The sequence below is a fragment of the Ochotona curzoniae genome, unplaced genomic scaffold (assembly GCF_017591425.1).
Source record: "Ochotona curzoniae isolate NIBS_2020 unplaced genomic scaffold, NIBS_Ocur_1.0 scaffold_2476, whole genome shotgun sequence".
Lineage (NCBI taxonomy): Eukaryota > Metazoa > Chordata > Mammalia > Lagomorpha > Ochotonidae > Ochotona > Ochotona curzoniae.
Genome location: NW_024467095.1, coordinates 16,564,640 through 16,589,354, shown reverse-complemented (window position 1 = coordinate 16,589,354; position 24,715 = coordinate 16,564,640). Strand labels below are relative to the sequence as shown.

General features: G+C 43.7%; 1 protein-coding gene across 10 annotated transcripts in view; it reads left to right on the top strand.

The window, feature by feature from the left end:
- Window positions 1–5,711: 5,711 nt before the first annotated feature.
- Window positions 5,712–24,715, top strand: part of UBN2 (ubinuclein 2) — a 70,529-nt gene continuing 51,525 nt past the window's right edge. For 6 of the 10 annotated variants that reach the window (XM_041002502.1, XM_041002504.1, XM_041002503.1 and 3 more), the window contains exons 1-2: window positions 5,724–6,414; window positions 14,801–14,893. In XM_041002502.1, coding sequence (XP_040858436.1) covers window positions 5,941–6,414; window positions 14,801–14,893 — 567 coding nt within the window. In that variant the 5' untranslated portion in view covers window positions 5,724–5,940. Of the gene's footprint in view, window positions 6,415–6,458; window positions 8,764–11,844; window positions 12,569–14,800; window positions 14,894–24,715 lie in introns of those variants that run through there. The other 4 variants (XM_041002500.1, XM_041002501.1, XM_041002506.1 and 1 more) reach the window with 4 other exon arrangements.

The window sequence follows — 24,715 nt, the reverse complement described above, 5'->3', positions numbered from 1 at the left end:
GGAGGATGGCTCAACTGCTTGGGTCCCTGCCACCCACCAGCCCTGGATGTTGTAGCCGTTTGTGAAGTAAACCAGAAGATGGAAGATGTTTTTCAGTTTTCCTCTCTTCCTTACTGTCACTCTGCTTTTCAAATAAAATAAACCTTAAAAAGCAATCACAGAAACAAGCCATATTTGGCATCACTGAGAAAGGCTCCTCAGCTATTCATCACAGGAAGTAGATGGGGATGAGCCATTGCAAACCTCTTGAGTCACAAGGTGACTCCTTGCTGTGTGAGCCCCATGCGCCTGGAGCCTCCTGCATACTTATGCATTCAAACAGCTGCTCAGGAAAAATTCATCTTTCTCAAAGATGTGCCAGCAACCAAACCAGACAGTGTGGATTCTAGGAAACTCCAGCACAACTATAAAGGACACAACATCACCAGAAAATTTTGTATGCAGAAGCTGCAATGCGATATTAAACAAAAAAAGTGCTGCTAGTACACTGGGATCTTATTCAGGGTAATACACAGAAGGCAATGAGTACATTTACAAAACCAAGTTAAACATAAAGTGCAAAGAAATTACATCCATTTCATCATTAGAATTATAATATGGAATTATTCTTAGTCAAAGAAATTAAAGATCATGGGCATTATAAAATTATTCCATTAGCGCAAAAATATAAACCGTCTAAGTTATAAGAAGTAGCAAATACAAAACAAAGAGATAATATGGCAAGGGGAAGAAAGGGATATTTGACAAAGGTTTAACGGAGAAAAGATGACAAAATAATGTGGTAAATCTATGCTCAAACATACCTCCTGTGTCAAAAATGTAAATGGGCTTAACACACTTATTAAAAGAAATAGATTGGCAGATTGGATCACAAAGCAAAATTGAACTCTGGGCTGTTTGCTGCTACTTAGAACAAAGCAATGCATAAGCACTGACAATAAAAAGATGGGCAATGGTACAATTAGGCAAATGCAAATAGAAAGAGAGCAGGTGTCACAATCAGACAAGGTGGAATCCAGGTCAAAATCATTAAGCAAGTCAAAGAAACACACTTTGAATGATAAAGGGTCCATTTCTCAGTGATGGTACAACAGCTATGAATATGCAACAAAGAAAATAGCATCAATATTTTAAAAAAATCAAAATGACAAGAATAGCAAGGACAGGAGTAGCATAAGAGTACAGTTCATGACTATGAAAATGAAGAAATGCAAGCCTGTAGCTCATCTAATTATCACAAATAATAAGAAATACATTATTAATATAGTTTATACCTTTAATCAAACAAACAAACAAAAACCATTTGTCTTTCAAAGGTTTAAAACTGGCTGGAGCAGCACTGGACCAGCCGCTAAGCTGCCATTATGACATTCATGTTCTGGGGCCAGCACAATGGCTCGATTAGCTGATCCTCAGATTGTAGGCACCAGCATCCTGTATGCACCAACTCGTGTCCTTGCTGCTCCACTTCTCATCTAGCTCTCTGCTTGTGGCCTAGTAAGCAGTGTATGATGATCCAAAACCTTAGGACCCTGCACTTGTGTGGGAAACCTGGAAGAAGCTCTTGGCTCCTGGCTTCAGATCAGCTCAGCTGTACCTGTTCAGGCTATTTGGTGAGTGAACCAACAGATGAAAGATCTTTCTCCTTCTCTCTGGAAATTCGACTTTCTAACAAAAATAAACAACATTTATTATTATTTTGAAAGGTATCCATGTCTCACAACTAGGTAACCAGGTTCAATGCTTGGTTCTGGCTTTTAACTCCAAACCCCAGTGAATGAAGTCCCTGGGGGTAGCAGTGACGGGGCATCGGCCACCCACACAGCAAACCTACATTGAGTTCTGGGCTCCCACTTTGGTTTGGCCCAGCCCAGGCAGGCCTGGGCAGGTGGGAAGTCAATCAGTAGAAGAGAGCTTGCTTTATCTCTCTGTGCCTTATAAAACCAAACCAAACCAAAAAGCAACGACAACTATATATTAGCTCACAGAGGAATTAGCATTAAACACTCATCCAAGTGCTTACTAAATACTGGCTCCTCTTTTTTTTTTTTTTTAAATTTATTTATTTTGATTCTTCTAAGCACTTCATGAATCTTAATTTAGTTAACTGCAGCCACAACATTAACACGTATGTTTACTACTGTTGTTCCCACTTTGAAGACACAAGATGCTCCCATTACTGTGGCAAGATCACAAAGCCAATGCTAAGTGATACGGGCTAGGCTGTATTAATTTTTGAACCAGGCTCTTTTCTCAGCCACAGACACATGCAAGATGCAAAAGGGATAATAAAAGTTAATCAAAAGGCGAGGAAGTGAATAGACATACATGGGCGAGCATGGGTGGCCCCACAAACACAGAAATGTGCCTCATCCGTGGGCAGGGATCGAGAGGATCATCAGAGGGGAAGAGGAAAGAAGAGGGGAGATAGAGTGGGAATCTGTAGTCTGGTACCTGTCCCACTGGTTATTTCTTTTAGGAGGCAATGGGTGGTGCCACCCTAGCTGTGAAGCCACCTGGGAATTTCATGATACCTCCATAGGTTCCACATGGAACTCAATATCCATATTGTCAATGGTGTCCCCTTCTTTTAGGTCCTGGATGAAGCGAGTACATGCTGATAAAGGTTTTTTTTTTTTTTTTAAGATTTTTTTTTAATGGGAAAGTCAGATACACAGAGAAGAGAGACAATGATTTCTGTTCGTTGATTCACTCCCCAAAGGGCCACAACAGCTGGAGCTGAGCTGATCTGAAGCGAGGAGCCAGGAACTTGTTCTGGGTCTCCCACACTGGTGCAGGGTCTTGGGTCTGTCCTCAACTGCTTTCCTAGGCCACAAGCAGGGAGCTGGATGGGAAGTGGGGCTGCTGGGATTAGAACCAGTAGCCTCTATGGGATCCTGGGCGTGTCCAAGGTGAGGATTTCAGCTGCTAGGCCACCACACCGGGCCCTAAAACAAATCTTAAAAAAGAACCATCGGGCCCGGCACGGTGGCCTAGTGGTTAAGGTCCTCGCCTTGCACGCCCCAGGATCCCATATGGGTGCCGATTCTATCCCGGCAGCCCTGCTTCCCTTCCAGCTCCCTGCCTGTGGCCTGGGAAAGCAGTCGAGGACGGCCCAAAGCTTTGGGACCCTGCACCCACGTGGGAGACCTGGAAGAGGCTCCTGGCTCCGGATCGGCATAGTATCGGCCATTGCGCTCACTTGGGGAGTGAATCATTGGATGGAAGATCTTCCTCTCTGTCTCTCCTCTCTGTATATCTGCCTTTCCAATGAAAAAATAATAAAAATAAATCTTTAAAAAAAAAAGAACCATTGCAGATATTTTCTAATCATATTGCCATGAATAATAATGAAGCATCTTGCCACCTAAAAATAACAGAAAAAAATCTAGAATAAAACCCTATTAACCGTAGAGTAAAAGAGAAAATCTAAACCATATCAGATGTAAAACCCAAAGGAGAAGTTCTTTAACACTCCTATTAATATACACGAAAGTGACTTAATATTCTATCCAGAGTTTACAAAAGGGATCATTGGAATTTAAAAAGACAAAGCTAGTATAACTGGGCCTGGAGTAGTGTGACGAATTAACCTGCTACTTAGCATCCCATGTTGGTCACCAGTTGGAATACTGGCTGCTCACTTTTTAAAAATAATAATAAATTTATTTTATTTTTGATGGTGTTTACATAGTTGAGAAGGATATATGCCCATGTGGACCACTGATTAGGACTAGAAGAGTCGAGGAATGGGGGAAAGCTCAAATTCACAAGTGGGTCAGATATGCATGTAATATGGCCTTGTGCTTAATATTCTTTCTAATTTTCCTTTTCCTAGAAATATTTATTTGCTTACTTGGAAGAAAGAGCAATGGAGGGAGCGGAGATAAGGATGAGAAAGACTCTCCTTTGCCCGTTCAAAGGCAGAAGCGAGGAACCTGACTCTGTTCTGGTGTTGCCCACGGTGGCAGGGACTCAGGCGCTTTGGTCATCTTGTGCCGCTTTCCCAGGAAGCAAGTGCAAACGCTGCACTGGAAGCAGAGCGCACAGAACTACAACCAACACTCACACCGTCAGCTGGCCCCCTGTTTTCTTAGTTTGTTTCTATGTGGTATTACAAAATGCTTTAGGTAACTTTGTTTTTACTTCATTCCGGTTTAGTGTTAGGAGAGTTGCAGTTCAGAGAGGCACCTGCGTGGGCCCTGCACTAGTTTACAATGCTAACTATTTGCTACCCTGAGTGTGGTTTACGAAGTCATACCCACATCCACTATGTCAGAAATGAGATGTCAGGTAAATAAGCAGCTCCATTGCAGCTACAGGACCACCTGCTCGCAGTTTCAGCCAAATCCTAGTGGGTACTGGATACTAAGTATAGCATTTACTCTGTAGGGTAGCTGTAGGCAGGATAGAGAATATCACGGTAAAGTCTGTTCAGTAGCAAGAGAGGAAGAGTCCCAGAGAATCCCCCAGAGACAATGCAAAAACCAGGCAGGACTCAATCAGTACGGAGGAAAAACACGGGAAAATGACAAGATTCTAGTAGCGTGGGAGACCTCTGGGATCAATTCAGTCACCACATTCCTGCAGTGGGAAAGACAATAGAACAAAAAACTGAAAACTGGCTGGCGTCATACCAACACAAAGATCCTGAAATTGGTAATCCAGTTAATAATGCAATGAGTGGCAGATTTGATTTGTCTTCAAGATGTGGGGGACGAACGCTTAAAATTTACTCTCTAGTAAAGGAGTAAAACGCCAGTGAATCGCAGGCATCCTTTGAAATCCGAATTCCCATCAGCCTGTCCCAGGTGTGGCTGGTCAACGCTCCTCCTCCACCTTGAAAGGGATCTTTCTACCCGAGTTCCCCAACAAACCCTCTTTCTCCACCTTTTATAATTGAGTCTCACAGTTTGAGCTTTAAAAACAAAATGAGCTACAACCTTGTTCATTGCTTTTTTTTTTTAGATAGCCAAATGGTGTGTGTGTGTGTGTGTTGTGTTTTAAGCGTTACACAATGTTTGTTCATACTCTAAGATCATCTCGTTAGGAGTAGACCTCTCTAGCCAATTTACACGCTTCAGATGTCATCTTTCAACTTGAAAGCATTGTCGAGTCCCGCGGCCTGCTCAAGACGGCCAGGTGAGGAGAGGAGCTTGCGGACGACGCGAGGCTCGTGTGAGACACCATCGTGCTTTCCTAGGGACGCCTTTGGGGCCAGGGCGGCTGCAGCCGCCTCCTTTTTTCCCTCTGTCCTTCGGGCTGCGCCGGCCTCTGGGCCAGCAGCCACACGGAGGCTGGTCCCCCGAGTCCCTCCACTTTCCCTCCCTGTCTTTCTGGAATAACCACTTCGAGCCCAAGGCAAGCGGCGGGCGGAACCCGGCGCCATGGCCGGATCCGTCCTCCGCACATCCCAGATTCTGTCCCCCTTCTCCGAGCCCAGAACGCGTCTCCGGTTTCCGGGTGCGAATAGGAAGCTCCTTGGGAAACCCCAATCTCCCCCCCTCCCCTAGTGAGACAGAGCGCAGATAGCGTCTCCGTTTCCAGGGAAACGGGCCGTGTCATGACGTCACTTCCGCCGACCTGTCCCGACTCCAGGCTGTTGGGAGGAAAAGAGGAAAACTGAGCAACAGCCACGACGGTGAACGCGAGCGTCTCCTCTCTGCGCATGCGCCCGCTCAGCGGCCTGCTTCTATTTATGTGGGGGATCCAACATGGCGGCTGCGGCGACCCTGGCGATGGCGGTGGAGCCCATCAGAACATAGTAGCGGGGAAGGGGGCACGGTCCGCACCCACGGTGGCGTCGGCGGAGACGGCCGAGGGTGGCGGAGGGCATCCAAGCGACGAAGCGCAAAAGGGAGGGCGGCGGGCAGAGACAAGGCAGCGCGGCGCAGAAGCTAGCTTCGGCTCGAGCGAAAGCCGAGGGCCACAACAGTGGGGATGGCGGAGCCGCGCAGAGTAGCGTTCATTAGCCTGTCACCGGTGAGGCGGCGCGAGGCCGAGTACCCGCTGCCCGAGCGTGAGCCCGACTACCCCCGTGAAGCCCCCCGGCTGGAGCTGGCCCGACCCGAGCCGTCGTCGGCCCCCCGGGAGCCGGCCCCCCGCTCGGACGCGCAGCAGCAGCAGCAGCAGCAGCCCCCGGCGCGGGAGAAGCCGCTCCCCCAGCGCGAGGGCAGCCGCGCCGAGCCGCCCATGGCGCTGCAGAGGGAGCCCCCGCGGCCGGAGCCGCCGCCGCCGCCGCTCCCACAGCTGCCCTTGCAGCCAGCCCCGCCGCGGGACTCGGTCCGGGGAGCCGAACCGTCGCCGCGGCCGCCGCGGGAGACGGTGCGCCTGGAGCTGGTGCTCAAGGACCCCACGGACGAGAGCTGCGTGGAGTTCAGTTATCCGGAGCTGCTGCTGTGCGGAGAACAACGGGTACAGGAAGATTCCTCCCTCCTGCCCCAGAGCCGGGGGAACCTCCGGACCCGACGCCTCTCCCTCAGCTGGTTTGCACCTTCGGGGACGCCCACCCGGCGCGTCCCGGGGGTCCCCCGAGGGTGGGATGGAGAGGCCGGGGGGCCGAGCGGGTGGACGGGCGGCGGGGGAGCGCTCCGGGGAGGGCGGTGGTGGATTGAGAGGACCTAGCCGGCGCCGAGCCTGTTTGCCTTCGCACCTTTCGAAATCTCGTCTCCTTTGCTTTCCTTTCTTCACACCGAGTCTCGGGGCCCTACCACCCCCTCGGCTGGATCGCTGTGGAGCTCCAGCCCCGGTTCCTGGAGAGAGAAGAAGGGAAGCCGGGGGGACACGCCCCCGGTTTGAAGCCGATCGTGAACCCCTCTCCTGCCTTCGTCCTAGTCGCTATTTTGCGGGGCGCCGTGGCTGCAGTTAGAGGTGTTTGCATGCCTGTGGTGTTTTTCTGAATTTGAAAGGCGTTTAAGAGTAATTAAACATTTGCAGGGACGAAGGGAGTCCTGTTTAGGAATGGAGGGGTAGGTTGATGAGTTAGTGATATGTCTGCCTGTTTTTCTTTCTCGCGTTGGTGTGGGTAAACATGGTTAGCTTGCTTTTCTGCCGAGTTTGTTCATATTGTAATGGAACCGGGGAGGTGTCTCGTCAGCTTTATTTGGCGTCTCACCCATCATATTCTAATCCGAGTGTAGAGCGTTCGTTTCTAGGTCCAAGTAGGCAGATGGTATTTGGCCGTTGCAGTTTTTTTGCGGAGTGATGAAAGAGACCTTAGTTTTCAATATTTAAAAACTTTACTGAAAATATAGAGGTATGCCTTTCGAGGGACTGTGAACAATAGGGATAAGACGGGGCTTCTTGGTGATTGTAATGTTTGTGAGTTGGTAAGCTTTGGAATTAAGTTGGAGAGGGCAGTGATACGGTGACAGTAAAAGGAGAACGATGTTCGGCCTTTGATTGATAACGCTCTGCTTTAGCTTTTGCTCTAGCGTAGCTGGAATAGGCTGCAAAGGGCCCTTGTTTTCTTTGACCCTCAGCCGTCTATGAATTAGGTTGCAGTAACTTCTTAGTCACAAAGTATCAAGTATCACATTATTAAACTGTTGCTAGATTTTATTTTATGGTTAGGTATTCTGATGATTAGAAATATTGTTACATGGTCAAGTCTTTAAGTGATTCCAGGAGAATGGATTGTTGAGTATAGAGACCATTTTGGTAGCTTCCAGGTAACATTTTTGCCCTTTAGACTTACTTAAAGCCGTCTTGTTTATAAATGTTCTTCCCGGAAGAATATTGAAAATAATGGATTGCAGTGCTTTTAAACAAAAGTTATATTTGACCTGCTAATTTAAGTAGGGGTGTAGTGCTTGTAATTTTCATCAATTACAGGTGAGAAGCAGTATCTTTGGATAAGAACAGCAGAACCACTACCGTTACTGAGTTTGTACTATGTGCTGCATACAGTTCTAAGCACTGCATGGTCAGTACCTTTTTGCACAATTGTACCAATTCTTGGTACTTTTATAATTAACTTATGTAGCTTACATTTGGAGAATCCAGCCAAAGTAAAATCACTCATTTAGTGATACAGAGGCTTCTGTGATGATACTGTATGGTGTAATGCGATGTCATTATTAATTAATGCATATTTTAATTATAGAAAAACGCAGAATAACTTTTTTTCCCGAGTTTCATAACGTATCACCTCATGACGGGCTGATTTCTGAGAGATACCCTGTCATGCAGATAGAGTATTCTTCCACAAACCATATGGTGTATGCCATCATGAATGGATCTGTCATTGACGAAATGTCCTCAGGAAGTGCCCGACTGTAGTTTGATTTATTTATAGAAGATGGATGATTCCACTGCTTTCTACATGCTGTCCATTTCAGGGGTTTGTCCAGTTCTATCGCTGTTTGTACAGCTTGTATATCTTGTAAGAACTCTACTGAACAAAGAAACAAAGTTGTTTTAGACAGTACCCCTTTGCAACAAAGATTGCCAGATTTGCCTACAAAAAACTAGGAAAATACCTTGTTAAGTAAAATTGGCATGGTTCTGTGAAAGGTAATCCTGGAGGAGAGACTACCAGAGCAGTATGTTGATATTAGAATTGGCTAGACACTGATGGTTTCCAAATTTGGTTTTTCCTTTCCTTTCCCTTGAAGAAACTGTTTATTTTTAGGGGTGTAATGCTTTAAAAAGAATTCAAAGTAAATTACTTGTAATTGAACGGTGTCTTGTAACAGACTGAAAATATAAAGTTGGAGAAGAGATCTTATCATATTAGAAGAAAAACATCTTCATATATTCCAGGTAGCTATCACTGAATGAGATTTTAGCTATAGTGTGGAGCGTTGGTAAACGGTGCTGTGTTATGTGTTAGCACCTTTTCCATTGGGGTGCATTTAAATCAGCTCCTTTAAACCCTAATTAGCAATCAGAATTTATTCTACTCTTTTTTACTGGTTAAGAAAAACAGCCTGGGCCCAGTGCCATAGCCTAGTGGCTGAACTCCTTCCCTTGAACATGCTGGGATCCCATATGGGTGCTGGTTCTAATCCCAGCAGCTCCACTTCCCATCCAGCTCCCTGCTTGTGGCCTGGGAAAGCAGTCCAGTATTACCCAAAGCCCTGGGACCTACCCACGTGGGAGACCCGAAAGTGGCTCCTGGCTCCTGGCTTCAGATTAGCGCAGTGCTGGCCATTAGGGTCACTAGTGAATCAGCAGACTGAAGATCTTTCTCTGTTTTTCCTCCTCTCTGTATATCTGCCTTACCAATAAAAATAAATAAATCTTTTTAAAAAAAAATAACAACCAAAACAAAAGCCACAGTTAAGGAAGCATATATTTGTGAAATGAAAAAGAGCAGGCTTCCAGGGTGTCGGGACGCAGGTTACCTCAATCCTCAACCTTGTTATCTCTGGCCATGCAGTGCAGTTGCTGAGATGTTCAGAAAGATGGCTGACGCCCCAGAGTCACCGCTATCAGGAAAAGATGAATTTGTTCACCATTTCTGACTAAGGAATAACAGAACATTTTAGTGGTGATTAATAAACAAGGGGAAAGAAAGACTTTTATTGACTCAGTAAACCAGAAAATCAGTTAACTAAAACCCATTTGTGAACATGATTTATTGAAGCTGTATTGTGATAAGAGAAATAAGTAATTCTGGTGTTGGTGTAACTATTCTTCAGGATGCTGCAGCATTCCATTTCTTGTCATGTTGTGTATTTTGAGTTAAGTATGAAAGGTGACTTGGTGGTGTTATTGAGTTAAGATCACAGGACAAAATTATTGCATCAGTTTTCCATATGGTTGATGATTTTCAGAATTTTCATTGTTAAAGCAAGCAGCTTTAAGAAATGTAAAGACTCTTAGTTTTAATCTGAGAGTTCTGGTGGTGGTGGTGGTGGTGGTGGGGTGCGGGGGAGGTCAAGATTCATTTGTTGTGGGCCCAGCACGATGGTCTAGCGGCCAAATTCCTTGCCTTGAATGCGCCAAGATCCCATATGGGTGCTGGTTCTAATCCTGGCTACTCCTCTTCCGATGCTGCTTGTGGCCTGGGAAAGCAGTCGAGGATGACCCAAAGCCTGGGACCCCGCACCTGCGTGGGAGACCTGGAGGAAATTCCTGGCTCCTGGCTTCGGTTTGGCACAGCACCGGCCATTGCGGTCACCTGGGGAGTGAATCAGTGGACAGAAGATCTTCCTCTTTCTCCTCCTCTCTGTATATCTAACTTTGTAATAAAAATAAATAAACCTTTTTTTTAAAAAAAAATTCGTTTGTTTGAAACAAAGCATGACAAAGAGATTTTCATCTGCCGGTTCACCCCCTCAAATGAGCCACCCTAGCCAGGGCTGGGTCAGGCCCTGGAGCCAGGAATTTCAGCTGGTTCTGCACCTAAGCTGATGGACTCAACTTCAGGGGCTCCAACCATCACCAGCTGGCTTCCCAGGTGCCCGGCAGGAAGTGGATTAGAAGCAAAGCAACTGGAATTCAAACTGCCCCCCAGCTAATGGGATGCTTGCCTTGGAGTGGCAACTTAACTGCTGTACCACAAAGCCAGGGGATGGAGTGGGGATGGGGGTTAAGTGTAAATGAAAAACGAGTCAGCTTAAAAAATTATGTATACACTGTCAGTCAAACTTTTGATGCCTGTGTGAAGCACATAAAATCTCTTAGAATGGCATGTAAAAGTGATTTTTATTTTAAAAATTAAAGATGCATATGTTTGTATCTTTACATACAAAACGAAACAAACCTGTTACTTGGACTTCGTGGTGATATGAGAACACGGTTTGTAATCACAGCCTGGGGGTTACTTGCTGTTATCTAGCTCCTTTTGCTGGTTTATTTTCTTTTGGAACAGATTTATATTTTTCATTGATAACTCCTATTTGGATAAGGGATTCTATGAATTTATTACTGACAGTAGTTTAAAAATGGACTCAGATTATTTCCTTTAAGTATCCCTTTCATTCTAAAGTCACAGCTATAATGAAAGATTTTGTTTTCATTAGCTTCATATTTTCCCTTCCTGTGTTTTACACTGCTCAGATCAGCCTGTATATCCGGCATGAGTTGCCTCATCTACAAAATGCAAATCTTCATCTCCTCTTGTTTTTTTCTCACCCTTCAAGGCCAGTCAGGTCTCTGCTCAGATTTTCATTTGTGAAAACTTATGCTTTCAATTACTTGAGGATACTTCCTTTCTTTTTAAAGATTTATTTATTTTTATTGGAAAGGCAGACATACAGAGAGGAGGAGAGACAGGAAGATCTTCTGTCCACTGGTTCACTCCCCAAGCGGCCACAATGGCTGGTGCTGCACCAGTCCGAAGCCAAGAGCCAGGAACTTCTTCCAGGTCTCCCACACAGGTGCAGGGTCCCACGGCTTTGGGTCATCCTCGACTGCTTTCCCAGGCCACAAGCAGGGAGCTGGAAGGGAAGAGGAGTAGCTAGGATATGAACCAGCACCTATATGGGATCCTGGCACATGCAAGGCAAGGACTTTAGCTGTTAACGCTACTGTGCCGGACCCAAGGATACTGCTTAAGTAAAAACATCTAGGCCTCCCTTTTTTCCCTGGCTTTTTCCTTAAGTTTTATTTATTTGAAAGTCACAGAGAGAGAGAGAGGGCCCAAGCACTTGGGTCATCTTCTGCTGCTCTCCCAGGCAAATCAGCAGGGAACAGGGTCAGAAGTGGAGCAGCCAGGACTGGAACTGGCATTTATATGGGATTCCTGACTGATGGGGTGGTAATTTAGCTCACTGTGCCACATGCTGGCACTGCAGATGGCAGCTTTACTCACTATGGCAGAGTGTCTGCCCCTAGGCTTTTAAAAAATTTACTTTCTATGCAGCTGAAATTGGATAAAAATAAAGCGGCTCCTTGCTTTGACCTTTGTGTATTGAAAAACATGCATAGATGTAGGTGTGTTTATGTAAAGTATTGTACTTGAGCAAAATAATATACTTGTTTGTTTTGGTAAATAGATGGCAAATGTAGGACCCTGGCTCGGTATATATATGTGTATGTAAGTGTGTGTTTAAGATTTCTTTTTATTTGCTTGAAAGAGTCACAGAGATACTTCATCCACTGTTCTGTCCTGATACGATGACACCAGCCAGGAGAAAGCAGGGGCCATGAGCTTCATCTGATGGCTCTCGTAAGGGTGGGGGATCCAAGGACTCGGGCCATCTTCTGATGCTTTTCTTGGGCTGTTAGCAGAGAGCTGGATTGGAAGTAGAGCAGCCCGGATAGTCACTGGTCCTCATAGGAGAATTTACCTGCCTAGTCACAGTGGCCCCATGGTAAATGTAGTACGCATACTCTGAGTGGATGTCCATTGGCAGGCCATAGATGATAGAGAAGTGATTGATACTGCGTCTCAGCACAAAGCTACAGTAGCTGCAGAGGTTCAACTCTAAAGCAGCTGATAAAGTGTGACTAATAAACTGTGCATCCTTTTAGAAGCATTTGTTGACCAAAGTAGTTAATATTTTTTAAGAAAGATATCTAATCAGAATTACATATGGGCATTTCTTTTTTATATAGTGTTTGTGGGAGTTGCTTGCCTTGAGGTTTTGGATGGGGTGACCATTCGATCATTTTACAGGTGAACAATTTTGAATTGTTGAGTTCCTGTATGTTGCCATGAACATTACCGACACTTTTTGCTATGAACTTGCGGTTTAAAAATAACATTACAGGCCCAGTGTGGTAGCCTAGTGGCTCATGTCCTTGCCTTGCACTTGCCGGGATCCCATAGGGGTGCTGGTTCATATCCCAGCAGCCCCTCTTCCCATCCAGCTCCCTGCTTGTGGCCTGGGACAGCAGTCGAGGATGACCCAAAGCCTTGGGACTCTGCGCCTGTATGGGAGACCTGGAAGAGGTTCCAAGCCCCTGGCTTCAGATAGGCTCAGCTCTGGCTGTTGCAGCCGCTTGGGGAATGAATCAGTGAACGAAAGATGTTCCTCTCTGTCTCCTGTGCATCTGCGTTTTCAATAAACATAAATAAGTCCTTTTTTAAAAAAAAAATAACATTTATTTGAAAGCCAGAGTTACAAAGTGAGGGACAGACACAGAGCTCTTTAATCCACTGGTTCATTTGCCTAATGGCTGCAAGGAGCCAGAAGCCAGCCATTTCTTCCTTGTCTGCCACAGGGCTTCAGGGGCCCAAGCATTCAGGTTTCCTTTTGCTGCTTTGTCAGGTACGTTGAAAGGAAGCTGAGTTGGAAGTGGAGCAGCCCAAATGGGATGCTGGTGTCTCGGGTGGCTGTTTCACTCACTGGACCATAACGCCAACTCCCTGAACCTGTATTTTTATTTTAAAAAGATTTGTATTGGAAAGTCAGATATACAGAGAGCAGGAGAGAAAGAGAGAAAGATCTTGCATCCATGGTTCACTCCCCAAGTGGCCACAGTGGCTCGTGCTGAACTGTTCGAAGCCAGGACCCAGGAGCTCTTCTGGGTCTCCAATGTGGGTACAGGGTTCCAAGGGTTTAGCCATCCTCCACTATCCAATGAGGCCACAAGCAGGGAGCTGAGTGGAAAGTGAAGCAGCTGGGATACAAACCAGCACATGCCTGAGATCCTGGCGGATGCAAGCTGAGAATTTAGCTAGTAGACTATCGCAGTGGACCCGAACCTGTATTCTTTAAAAAATATTTCTTTGCAAGGCAAAGTCACGGAAAATGAGGCAAGGAGAGAGGAAGAGGGAAATGGAGAGAGGTCCATCCACCGGTTCCTTTCTTTAGTGGCTGCAAGGGCCAAGGTTGGGCCAGGCTGAAGCTAAGAGAAAGGAACTCAACCTGACTCTCCCATGTGGGTGATAGGGATGCCCTCCCAGTGAGTACATGAGCAGGAAGCTGGGATTGGGAGCAGCTGGGACTTGAACCCAGACACTCTAGTATAAGATGTAGGAATAACATCTTAACCATCATTCCAAATGTTCACTTTATAGTTAATGCTTCTGATTTAGTTATTCATATTAGGAAAATTTGACTCTCATTATTAATTACACTTAAGGAGTAAATAAATCCTGAATAATATGAAGGTATATCAAAAAGTTAAAGGCAAATGGAATTAAAAGTGGGTTAAGCCAGCGCTTGCAAGGCAGCCAGCATCCCATGTTGGAGTACCTGCTGCCTTGCTAATAGGCCTTGGGAAAGCAGTGAAAGGTGGCTCAGGTACTGGGGCCCCAGCCACACTTGTGGGAGACCTGGACGCAGTTCAGACTGGCTTTGGCCTGGTCTAGCAGTGGGTGCTTGCAGCCGTTTGAAGAATAAACCAGAGGACAGAAGATCAGTCTCCTCTCTGTCCTTATCTTTCCCTATCTCCTCTCTCTTTTCTCTCTTGCTCTGCCTTTCAAATAAATAATCTATATTTTTAATGATTTATTTATTTTTACTGGAAAGGCAGATTTACAGAGAGAAGGAGAGACAGAATCACCCATCTGCTGATTCACTTCTGAAATGGCTGTGACAGCCAGCGCTGAGCTGATCTGACACCAGCATCCAGGAGCTTCATCTGGGTCTCCCATCTTGGTTCAGGGGCACAAGGCTTTGGGCCATCCTCCACTGCTTTGCCAGGCCAGAAACAGGGAGCTGGATGGGGAGTGGAACAGTCCCAGATGGGATGCCAGTGCTTGCAGGTGGAAGATTAACCTGTGGAACCATGACACCATCCCGCTAAATCTTTTTTTAGAGTCATGTGAACTTTTCCATGAACTTCTTGAAGTAACTCATGTAATGGGATTATATGCAGACACAGTGGAAGGATTGTGTTAACAGTAAAAATTCAAGTAGTAATAATGGTTCTATTTCTTTTCTCATTCATTTTGAATCAGAAGAAGCTCATTCATACAGAAGACCCATTTAATGATGAACACCAGGAGAGGCAAGAAGTGGAAATGTTGGCTAAGAAGTTTGAAATGAAATATGTGAGTATAATAAGCTGTTTATTTTGTTGATGTTTATCCTATTCGCCTAGTTGATGGGGTTTATAAATTACTGCTTCCCTGCCTTATCCTATTTTTTCAAGTTGAAGCTAAATGGATGGTTGGAAAGTCAGTCCAGCAGGATTCTGATGGCGGTAATAGCAGTCATGGCTTGCCACTGTCTGTCTAGAGTCTAGGCAGTTTGTGTAACATGTATTATCTGATCCTTGTAATGAAATGACAAGGTAAGTCATACTGACTTGAAGAAACTGAAGTGCTGTGCCCAGGACGTGCAATGGCAGGAATGGGTGGTATCCTTGTGTCTGTCTAACTGTTACTCTGTGCTCGTAGAAGTTTAAAAGATTGGATGTGTATACTGTGCTTCTTCTACTTTGGATCACACTGAATCAGAAGCAGCAGAAAACTTTGAAATTCTCTTGTTTGCTTTAAGTATTCTTATAAAATCAGATATTCGGTGCTGCAATATATTTGTATTTGCTCATAATTTTTAATTACCTGTTAAATTGCTTAACATTTTTTCTGACTATTTTGTATAATTGACTGTCGGAAGCCTCACTCCCCCACTGAATGTTTATTCAGTGGCTTTAGCTACTGTTAGCACTGAACTAAAAATCCACATGAAAAGGAAGACCCATATCATTCTCTCTCTCCTTTTTTTTTTTTTTTAATTTATTCATTTCTATTGGAAAGACAGACTTAGAGAGAGGAGGAAATGCAGAGAGAAAGCTCTTCTGTCCACTGGTTTACTCCCCTGTGACTGCAGCGGCTGGAGCTGAGCTGATCCAAAGTCAGGAGCATGGGCTCCTTCCACACAGGCGCAGAATTGTAAGGCTGTGGGCCGTTCTCCACTGCCCAACGAGACCACAGGCAGGGAGCTAGATGGGAAATAGAGCAGCCAGGACATGAACTGGCACACATATGGGATCCCGGCATATGTAAGGGAGAGGATTTAGCCACTGAGTCACCACGCCAGGTCCAAACCTTATCATTCTTTTGTGAGCACTGGAAAGTGTCTCACAGAGAAAGGATGTCATTTCCCACTAGCCTTGTCATTGTTTTTACCCTCCAAATGCAGCCAGGACCTGGGCTGCACTCTGGAGGTAGAAATAGGTGACAATAGATTGGAATTGGAGTCAGGCTCTGGGCTGTGCTTTGCCTTTTAGTAATTGTGTTCTGTGGGTAACAGATGAAAATTTAGAGGTTCCCAAAGATCATTCTGATTCTATGTTCTGTGTCTATGTAATAATACATTTAGTTATAGATTGGTGAATGTTTTAGTAGAAGGAATGTCAAAGGTTTTTATAATAATCTGTATTGTTTAATTTCAGTATAATCTCAACGAAGATGTATGAATCTGGAATACTGTCTATATTTTTTTGTACAGGTTATACATTGATAAAAATTTAATCTTTTTAAGATTTGTTTATTTTTTGTTGAAAGGCAGATTTTACGAAGAGAGAAGGTTCAGTTTCCAAATGGCTGCAGTGGCCAGAACTGAGCTGATTTGAAGCTAGGAACTAGGAGCTAGAACTTCTTCTGGATTTCCCACTTGGGTGCAGGGTCCCATGGCTTTAAGTGGAATATTTGGAACACGGACTGGTGCCCATGGAGATACTGGCATTTACAGCTTGAAGGTTACCCAGTTGAGCCACCATCCTGGCCCCATGATATTTTTAGTATAATATATGATTATATATAAGAAGAAGGAGAGGTTGCGTTTGTATTTTTGAGGCTGCATCACCTGTCATGTGTAAATATTATACTTTAATCAGTCTTTAAATCATTGTTTTTTAAAAACATACTGTTTTAAGTGATGCTCCAGCACTTTGTGAAATATCATGGCAGATGTTTTCAAGCTTATTTATAAGACAACTTCTTAGAAGTGAGAAATTTAGATCAGAGAATTTATGCATTTATAAATTTTTGTATATATCACTAAGTTATCAGTTTCTACTTCTGTCAGCATTATATTAGAATGCCGTTTTTGCTGTGGGTTACTCCTAGGATATGGGCCTATGTATCATTAGACTGTGTGTAGTAATGCTGCTTTGGAGTTAACAGTAGATCTTGTTGAACTGCAGGGAAATATTTGACGTAGAAAAGCTAATGATCTGAAGAAGTTGTTTGATGTGGAAAGCTGACTTTCAGATAACTTGGCTATAGCTGGACATTATCATTGTGCAAAGATAAAATAGTGCTTTTGTTATAATCCAGACTAATTAACTGTGTTCAACCATATTCTCTAGTTTTTTTTATTTTGCCTATTTCCCTCCTTTGTTCCATTCTGAATATTTATTAATACAATAAATTTTTTTTTTTTAGATTTATTTGAAAAAAGGTGAGGCAGAAAGGTCTTTCATCTGCTGGTTGATTGCTCAATGCCCGCAGTAGTCCAAGTTGGGCAAGGCTGAAGTCATCGTCCATGTCCCCTGACGTGGCTGGCAAAAACCCAGGCAGTTAGCGCATCACCTGCTGCCTTGTTTCCAATACATATTTATTTATTTGTTTGCTTGTTTTTATGGGAAATGGCAGATCACAATTAAAGAAGGAGAGAGAGAAAAGATTTTCTATCCACTGGTTCACTCCCCAAATGGCTACAACGGATGGTGCTAAGCCAGTCCAAAGCCAGGAGCTTCTTCCAGGTCTCCCACATGGGTGCAGGGTCTCCAGGTTTTGGTCTATGCTCTAGTGCCTTCCCATGCCACAAGAAGGAGTTGGATGGGGAAGTGTAGCAGCCATGACCTGAACTGATACCGTATGGGATCCTGGCACATGTAAGGCAAAGATTTAGCCACTGAGCCATCATGCTGGTCCCAAAAATAAATAAATCTTTTTAAAGAAAGATTTAATGGTATAAAGAAATTTTTCATTCATCTTACTGATGAAATAGTTGATAAAATAGAGAAACATTTTTTTAATGAAAGACAAATTATCTTTCTAAGAAGTTTGGGTTTGCTTTTGTTTCACAAAATTGCTTTTGTGCAGATTTCTAAGAATCGGTGGAATTTGAGTATAAAGGAATTACAGTATCATCCAATATAATCAGGTATGATATTGATTAAAAATGGCGGCTACAAAAGCATTTATGTACTCTTGGGTTTTTAAGAGTTGTATCAGCTACTCCTTAGTTGATCATTTATGCCTGCTAAGAGTTAGTGCTTCCTAGGCTCTGGTTTTCTGTATTTGTTTTGGTCTTATTTATATATTGTTTATTGAAAAGTCAGACTTTTCAGGGAGAAGGAGATACAGAGAGAAAGAATCTCTATCTGCTGGTTCACTTCCCAGGTTGTTGCAACAGGCGGGGCTGAGCCAATCTGAAGCTGAGCAAACCTGAAGCCAAGAGCCAAGAGCTTCCTCCAGTTCTCCCACGCAGATGCAGGGTCCTTAAATGATTTAGATTGTTTTTTTTAAAAAAGGGGTGTCCTCAACTGCTGTCCCAGGCCACAAGCAGGGAGCTGGAAGGGGAATAGAGCAGCTAGGATATGAACTCCTGCCCATATGGGATCCTGGTGCGTGCAAGGCAAGGACTTGAACCACTAGGCTACTGTGCCAGGACCTTGGCCTTCATTTAGATAGGACTTTTAAAGATCGCTTTGGCTTTTCATGCCTATGGTGCTCTGCAGGCATGTTGAACATTCGTCAAGTGCACCACACCTTCTGCAAGAAGTCTGGCAAGCTCCAGCCCCACTAAAGAAACACAGTGTAAGAAGGACAAAGACTCCCTCTATGTCCAAGGAAATGGTGTTATGGTAGGAAGCAGAGTGGCCATGACAGAGCGACTAAGCCAATTTTCCAGAAAAAGACTAAAACTACAAAGAAGATTGTGCTGAGGCTACAGTTTGTAGAGCCCAACTGCAGCTCCAAGGATGGTGGCTATTAAAACATGGAAACATGTTGAACTGGGAGGAGGTGAGAAAGGAAAGGACCAAGTGATCCAGTTCTAATCTTCATCCTCCGCTTTGTATGAAGACGATAAAATCATAAGGTTATTGTTTATTTAATTTTTTGGTAGGAAATAAACTGGAGCCATCAATAAAATTCCTCTTATGGAGAAATTTGAAAGCTTTAAAAAAGAGGGCTTTGGATAAAGCAGTTTACCTGGGCAAATTTGTTAACACCTCTATTAAAGGCACAGAGAACAAATATCAGTGAATTGGGGGTTCTACAAGCCAAAAATAATATAGTATTACATTTGTAGTTGGCCCTACCTATCATAGGTTCTGCTTATGTGGATTCCTACAGACTGAAAATATAATTCAGAGGGAAAAACTCATCTCTGTAGAACATAATAGACTTGTTCTCTTTGCCTCATTCAGTGAAAAGGTGAAATGTAACAACTTTTGACATAGCATTTATGTAAAAAAAAAATGTAACAACTTTTGACATAGCATTTATGTAAAAAAAATACTGCAAATTATGAAGTGTGTGTGTCTATATGGGACAGTAGGTGACTGCAGAGGTGCTTGAGTCCTGCCACTGTGTGGGAAACCCAGCTTGGGGATCTGGTTCCTGGATTCAGTGTGGCCCAACCACAGCTGTTGTGGGCATTTGGGGAATAAAGCAGCGAACGGAAGATCTCACTGTTCCTGCGCTTCTCAAGTAAAACTAAGTAAAGAAAATGTACAGTAGGAAGCACATAGATTGTATGCAAATAAATGCTACTCCATTTTGTATGAGACTTGAGCATCTACGGACTTTGTTGTTTCGGCAGCCGAAGGGATGCGCGCATCCCAGAATGTATCCAGGGTACCAAGGGGGATTACTAGGGTGAAAGTAAAATAACCTTCTCCAATAGACTGGGATTGGGGAGAGAATTTTAAATAAAGAGTGAAGAAAAATTTCTAGTTTATAAAATACTGATTTTCATCACTTGCTATGACATGCCCTTTTAATTCCTTTGCCTATTTGAGCTAAATACATTCTCTTCAACCTTAGGGCTTTAGGATTTTGATAGGAAGAACCTATATCTGTAAGTGGTGATCACAAAAATCAGTAGATAACCATTTTGTACTATGTAATTGGCTCTCTGCTGTCTTTTCACTCACTCACTACTGGCTCATTCTATTAATAGGCTGAAGGAATTGGCATACATGTAAAGGGCTAAGACTGGCAGGACAGGGCCAGTGGGAAGGCATTGTGACTTGGAGAGATTTTCTTTTCGCTTTCAAGACTGGAGCCTGTCTTAGCAGTTAGTGACTGCTCTGTTTCCTGTAGGTGATCAATGAACATTCCTGGAAGCTGGAGGCACAGAGGGGGTGCTGTGCTAAGAACATCTTGTTTGTTTCTTTTTCACTTCAGTGTTACAGTGTAATCAAACTGCATTGGCTTGAAACAGGGATGATCAGGTTAAGCTGGTACTAATGATTGACTAATACACTTCTGTGTCAGAGTGAACTGTTGCCTAGAGGAACGGTTTTAAAAGGGGTTGTTCGTTACAGATGCAACAAAATTGTGAGTTTTGTTTTTTATTGTTTGGCCTAGTTTGCAAATAAGTTTGGATTTTTGTAAGATGCATTTAATGCATAGATGCAACTTCAGAGCTATGGAGAATTCAGCCGATAATGCCTTTGTCTGCTGTAGGGAGGATTCTTGCTAAGGCTGCTGAGTAGGTCTCTCTGGGAGGGAAGAAACTTTTAACCCTTTGTTTTCTGTTATGGTTCCTTTAGGTGAAATTTTAATACTTGAGAATTAATTTTTGTTTTGGTTCTAGTTTCTCCAACCTGCCCCTCATTGAATTTTAGCACAATTAGGGAGTTGAGATTGGAAAATAGAAAAGGTGAGAATAGTGGCTGAAGATAGCTCAGAGATAGAAGGTCTTTCCTGTGAGGAAAACTGGAGGCTAGAAAACTACTCCAGTGGTATGTGTGACGAGCGAGGGAACTAAGGGGATGTGCTTCGGCAGAAGGCTGTTCGCGTGCGGGTCACGCCTCTGGAGCCCTGGCTATTGAGAAGGAGCTGTTAGCTGTGGCTGTGTGAGGCATAGGTTATCCGGAGTATGCCCTCTGCAGTGTTGTGGGAAGCAGAACCCTCTCTAGAGGGCTTGGAAACTATGCTGTGGAATGGATAGTGCATGCCTTGGTGAGAACTCAGAAGGTGCAGAAGGTGATAGCATGAGTGGTCAGCCTTGCTCCCAGCCCTGCCTCCTCCAGCTAGCCAGTTTCCTCCTAAGTTTCTCATCCTATTTAGGCATCCTGTATTTAGGCATTGCCAATTTTTTCCCCCTTTGTTCATTGTTAAAGATTATATAAATACGAAAGAGGGAACTAAAAGCCTACAGCCAGGCGTAACTCCTCAGTCATTGATTGGTTTGATCCATGTTCTTTCAGGGCTTTTAATAAATGTACATGTGATTGATTACATATGTACCCTCTTGTACCTGACATTTTTTTAAATTGCATGAGTAATACAGCACTATGCTCCTGTTATTAGAAACAAATTCAAATAATATATATTGAGCCAGCCTGCCTTCCCCACTGTTTCCAGTTGTGTTCTTTCCCTATCAATAACCATGGTTATCTGCTTGGTGTATATTCTTTTGTTTTTGAGGTTATATGCTCTTTATTTGGTAGACATATTGCTGCATTAATTTTCATGAAAGTGATCATTTTGTTTGAGATGAAAAGCAAGATTTGTAAGTTTTTTCTTGAGAAAATGATTTAAAGAGAGGAAGAAATCAAGATCTCCCATCTACTGATTCCCTCCTAAATGGCTTCAGTAGCCAGGGCTGAGCAAGGCCAAAGCCCGAAGCTTCTGGGTTTCCCACATGGCTAGCAGGGACCAAGTATTTGAGCCATCTTTTGCTTTCTCAGTCTTTAGCAGGGACCTAGGATGTCAACCAGCACCCATACAGGTTGCCAGCACTGCATGTGTCAGCTTTGCCTGTTAGGCCACAATGCCAACCTCCAGTGTCCTGTTATTTGAATGTTTTCTCCATGATTACAGTTAGATTGTGTACCTTGTCAAATACTGAGTGAATATTCATACTTGTCTTTTCTATAAGAAACCTCAACCATGCACAACATTTGGACAACTGCCTTTAAGTTTTTTTTTTTTTTTAAGTTTATTTAAAAAGCAGAAAGAAAGCCAGGGATCTAATTTCCATTGCTGGTTCACTCTCCCAAATGACCTCAACATATAGGTTGGGGCGTGTAAAACCAGGAGCCAGGAACTTCAGAGGTCTTCCAGGCGGATTCAGAGACCACAGTGCTTGAACTTCCCCCTGCTGCTTTCCCAGATGCATTTTCAGGAAGTTAGACAGAAGTAAAACAGCCATGACACAAACTGGTACCTTTGTAGGATTCTTTACCTGGATGCCACTATACTGGCACTTGACATTGAAGGAATATGTTAGAGTTTGTGTAATCTATACTTTTATTTTAAGATTTATATTCATTGGAAAGATGTATCTTCAGAGAGAAGGAGAGACAGAAAGATCTTTTATCCACTGGTTCACTTCTCAAGAGGATAGAACTGAGCCATTCTGAAGCCAGGAACCAGTAATCTATCATGAGGGCGCAAGGCTTTGGGCCATCCTTCACTGCTTTCCAGGCCATAAGCAAGGAGCTGGTTGGGAAGTGGAGCAGCAGGGACACAAATCATTGCCCATATGGGATGCCAGCACTTACAAGAGAAGGATTAGCCTATTGAGCCTTGGCACTGGGCTCAGTAATGTATACTTGTATTAGTGATATTCTACAATTAATGGACTTCATGAAGACCTTATTTTTTTGTTGATGTTGTTGCTGTTTATTATTATTATTATTATTATTATTATTATTATTATTTTAAGACAGATTTACAGAGAGGGAGAGACAAAGATTCTCCCATCCACTGGTTCACTCCCCAATTGGCCACAGATGCTGGAGCTGAGCTGAGCTGAAGCCAGGAACCAGGAGCTTCTTTCAGGCGTCTCATGCAGGTGCAGGGTGGATCGCGAAGCTTTGGTCATACTCCTCATTTCCCAGGTTGTAAGCAAGGAGCTAGATGGAAAGTAGAGTAGCTAGGACATGAACTGGCACCCATATGAGATGCCAGCACTGTATGGTAGAGAATTAGCCTATTGATCCACTCCACTGGCTCCAAGATCTTATTCTTGAAAGATTGATTTACAGGGATATTTTGGTCAAAATAATACATTTATAATAAAGTATTAGTTATTTTTATTTTATATGTAAGATTCATACTTTATTCATAGTTAATTTGTATTAAGTTGGATGCAGAACTATTAAAACTAGTCTTCATTTCTACTGGAAACAAAATAGCAACCTTACTAAGCATAGATGTTCCTAAATTGCTAGTCATCTATACTTTATTTATATCTTTCGTGTGTTTGGGCCTGCTGTAATAGAACTTGTTTGATATATTTTTTTCTTGATTTTGGGGTAAATCTGAAGGCAGCTAGTTGTGCCTTGATCAAAACATATTAGGATAGCAAAAAAGACATTGTGACTTTAAATAGAATACCTCAGGATAAAAGGCTAAAATTGTGGATATAAGATCTTCCTGTCCTTGGCTGTCAACTGTAAAAACAAACAAAACCATCTGCTGAGCTCTGAAGGGTGGAAGCATTCAGTGCCGTTCGGGAGCTCAGACAGTGGGGAACTTTGAGGAAAGTCAGCTCCTGTCTAGGGGGACAGTGCGTATAAAGTTTAGATGGATCAGTGTTAATTTGTGTTGGAAAGTTGTAAGGAAAAGATTGGAAAGATATTTGAATAAACCTGTAGAAGATTTTTAGCTGGTACCATATTAAGGATTTTGAATTCTCTTGCAATAGATCACTCTGAACAGGGGAATAATACTAAATTATATTTTAGAAAAATAAATTAGGTCATAACATGTAGAGTAAATTTAAGGAAAGAGAAATTGTGTAAGACATTCATTACATTTCAGTGAAAAGTATGCTATCATTGGCAGTTAAAATGGAAAGGAACTTGGCACAATGGTACAGCAGCCTAATCCTCCACCTGTGGTTCTGGCATTGCATATGGGCTCCAGTTCCTGTCCCAGTGGCCCTGATCCAGCTCCATGCTTATGGCCTGGGAAAGCTGCGGGGATAGCTCAAGTCCTTGGTCTGTGGCATCCACATGGCATACCTGGAGGAAGCTACAGGCCTCAGGCTTCTATTTGGCTTTGGCTCAGCGCCGTTTTTGGTGGTCCTGATGCATGCAAGGCATGGTTAGCCACTAGGCCAGGGTCAGGTTGTAGCCAGAAGCCAGGAGCTTCATTCAGGTCTCCCATGAGGGTGGCAGGCATCCAAATATTTACGCCATATTCTGCTGCTTTTTCTGGTCATGTTAACAGGAAATTGGATCTGAGGTTGAACAGCTGGGAATTGAATCAACACCCCTGTGGGATGCCAGCATTGCCGGTGGAGGCTTTACAGCCCCTTCCCTTCCAGGTCGCAACTCTGGCCCCCTTAATTCTATTTTTTTCTTCTAAAGATTTATTTACTTTTATTGGAAAGGTAGATCAGATTTGCAGAGAAAGGTAGAGAGAAGTCTTCTATCCGCTGGTTCACTCCTCAAATGGCCATAACGACTGGAGCTGAATTGATCGAAGTCAGGAGTTGGTAGCTTCCTCCATGTCTCCCATGCTGGTACAGAGTCCCAAGGCCTTGGGCCATCCTCTACTACCTTCCCAGGGCACATGCAGGGAGCCGAACAGGAAGTGGAGCAGCTGGGACATGAATGAGTGCTCGTAGGGATCCCAGCTGCTGCACAGTGCTAAGGGAGGGGTAGCACGATGTTGGAGCAGTCTATTAAGTGCTGCATAACCATTTTTCCTCTTTTGCACTGGAGTTATCAG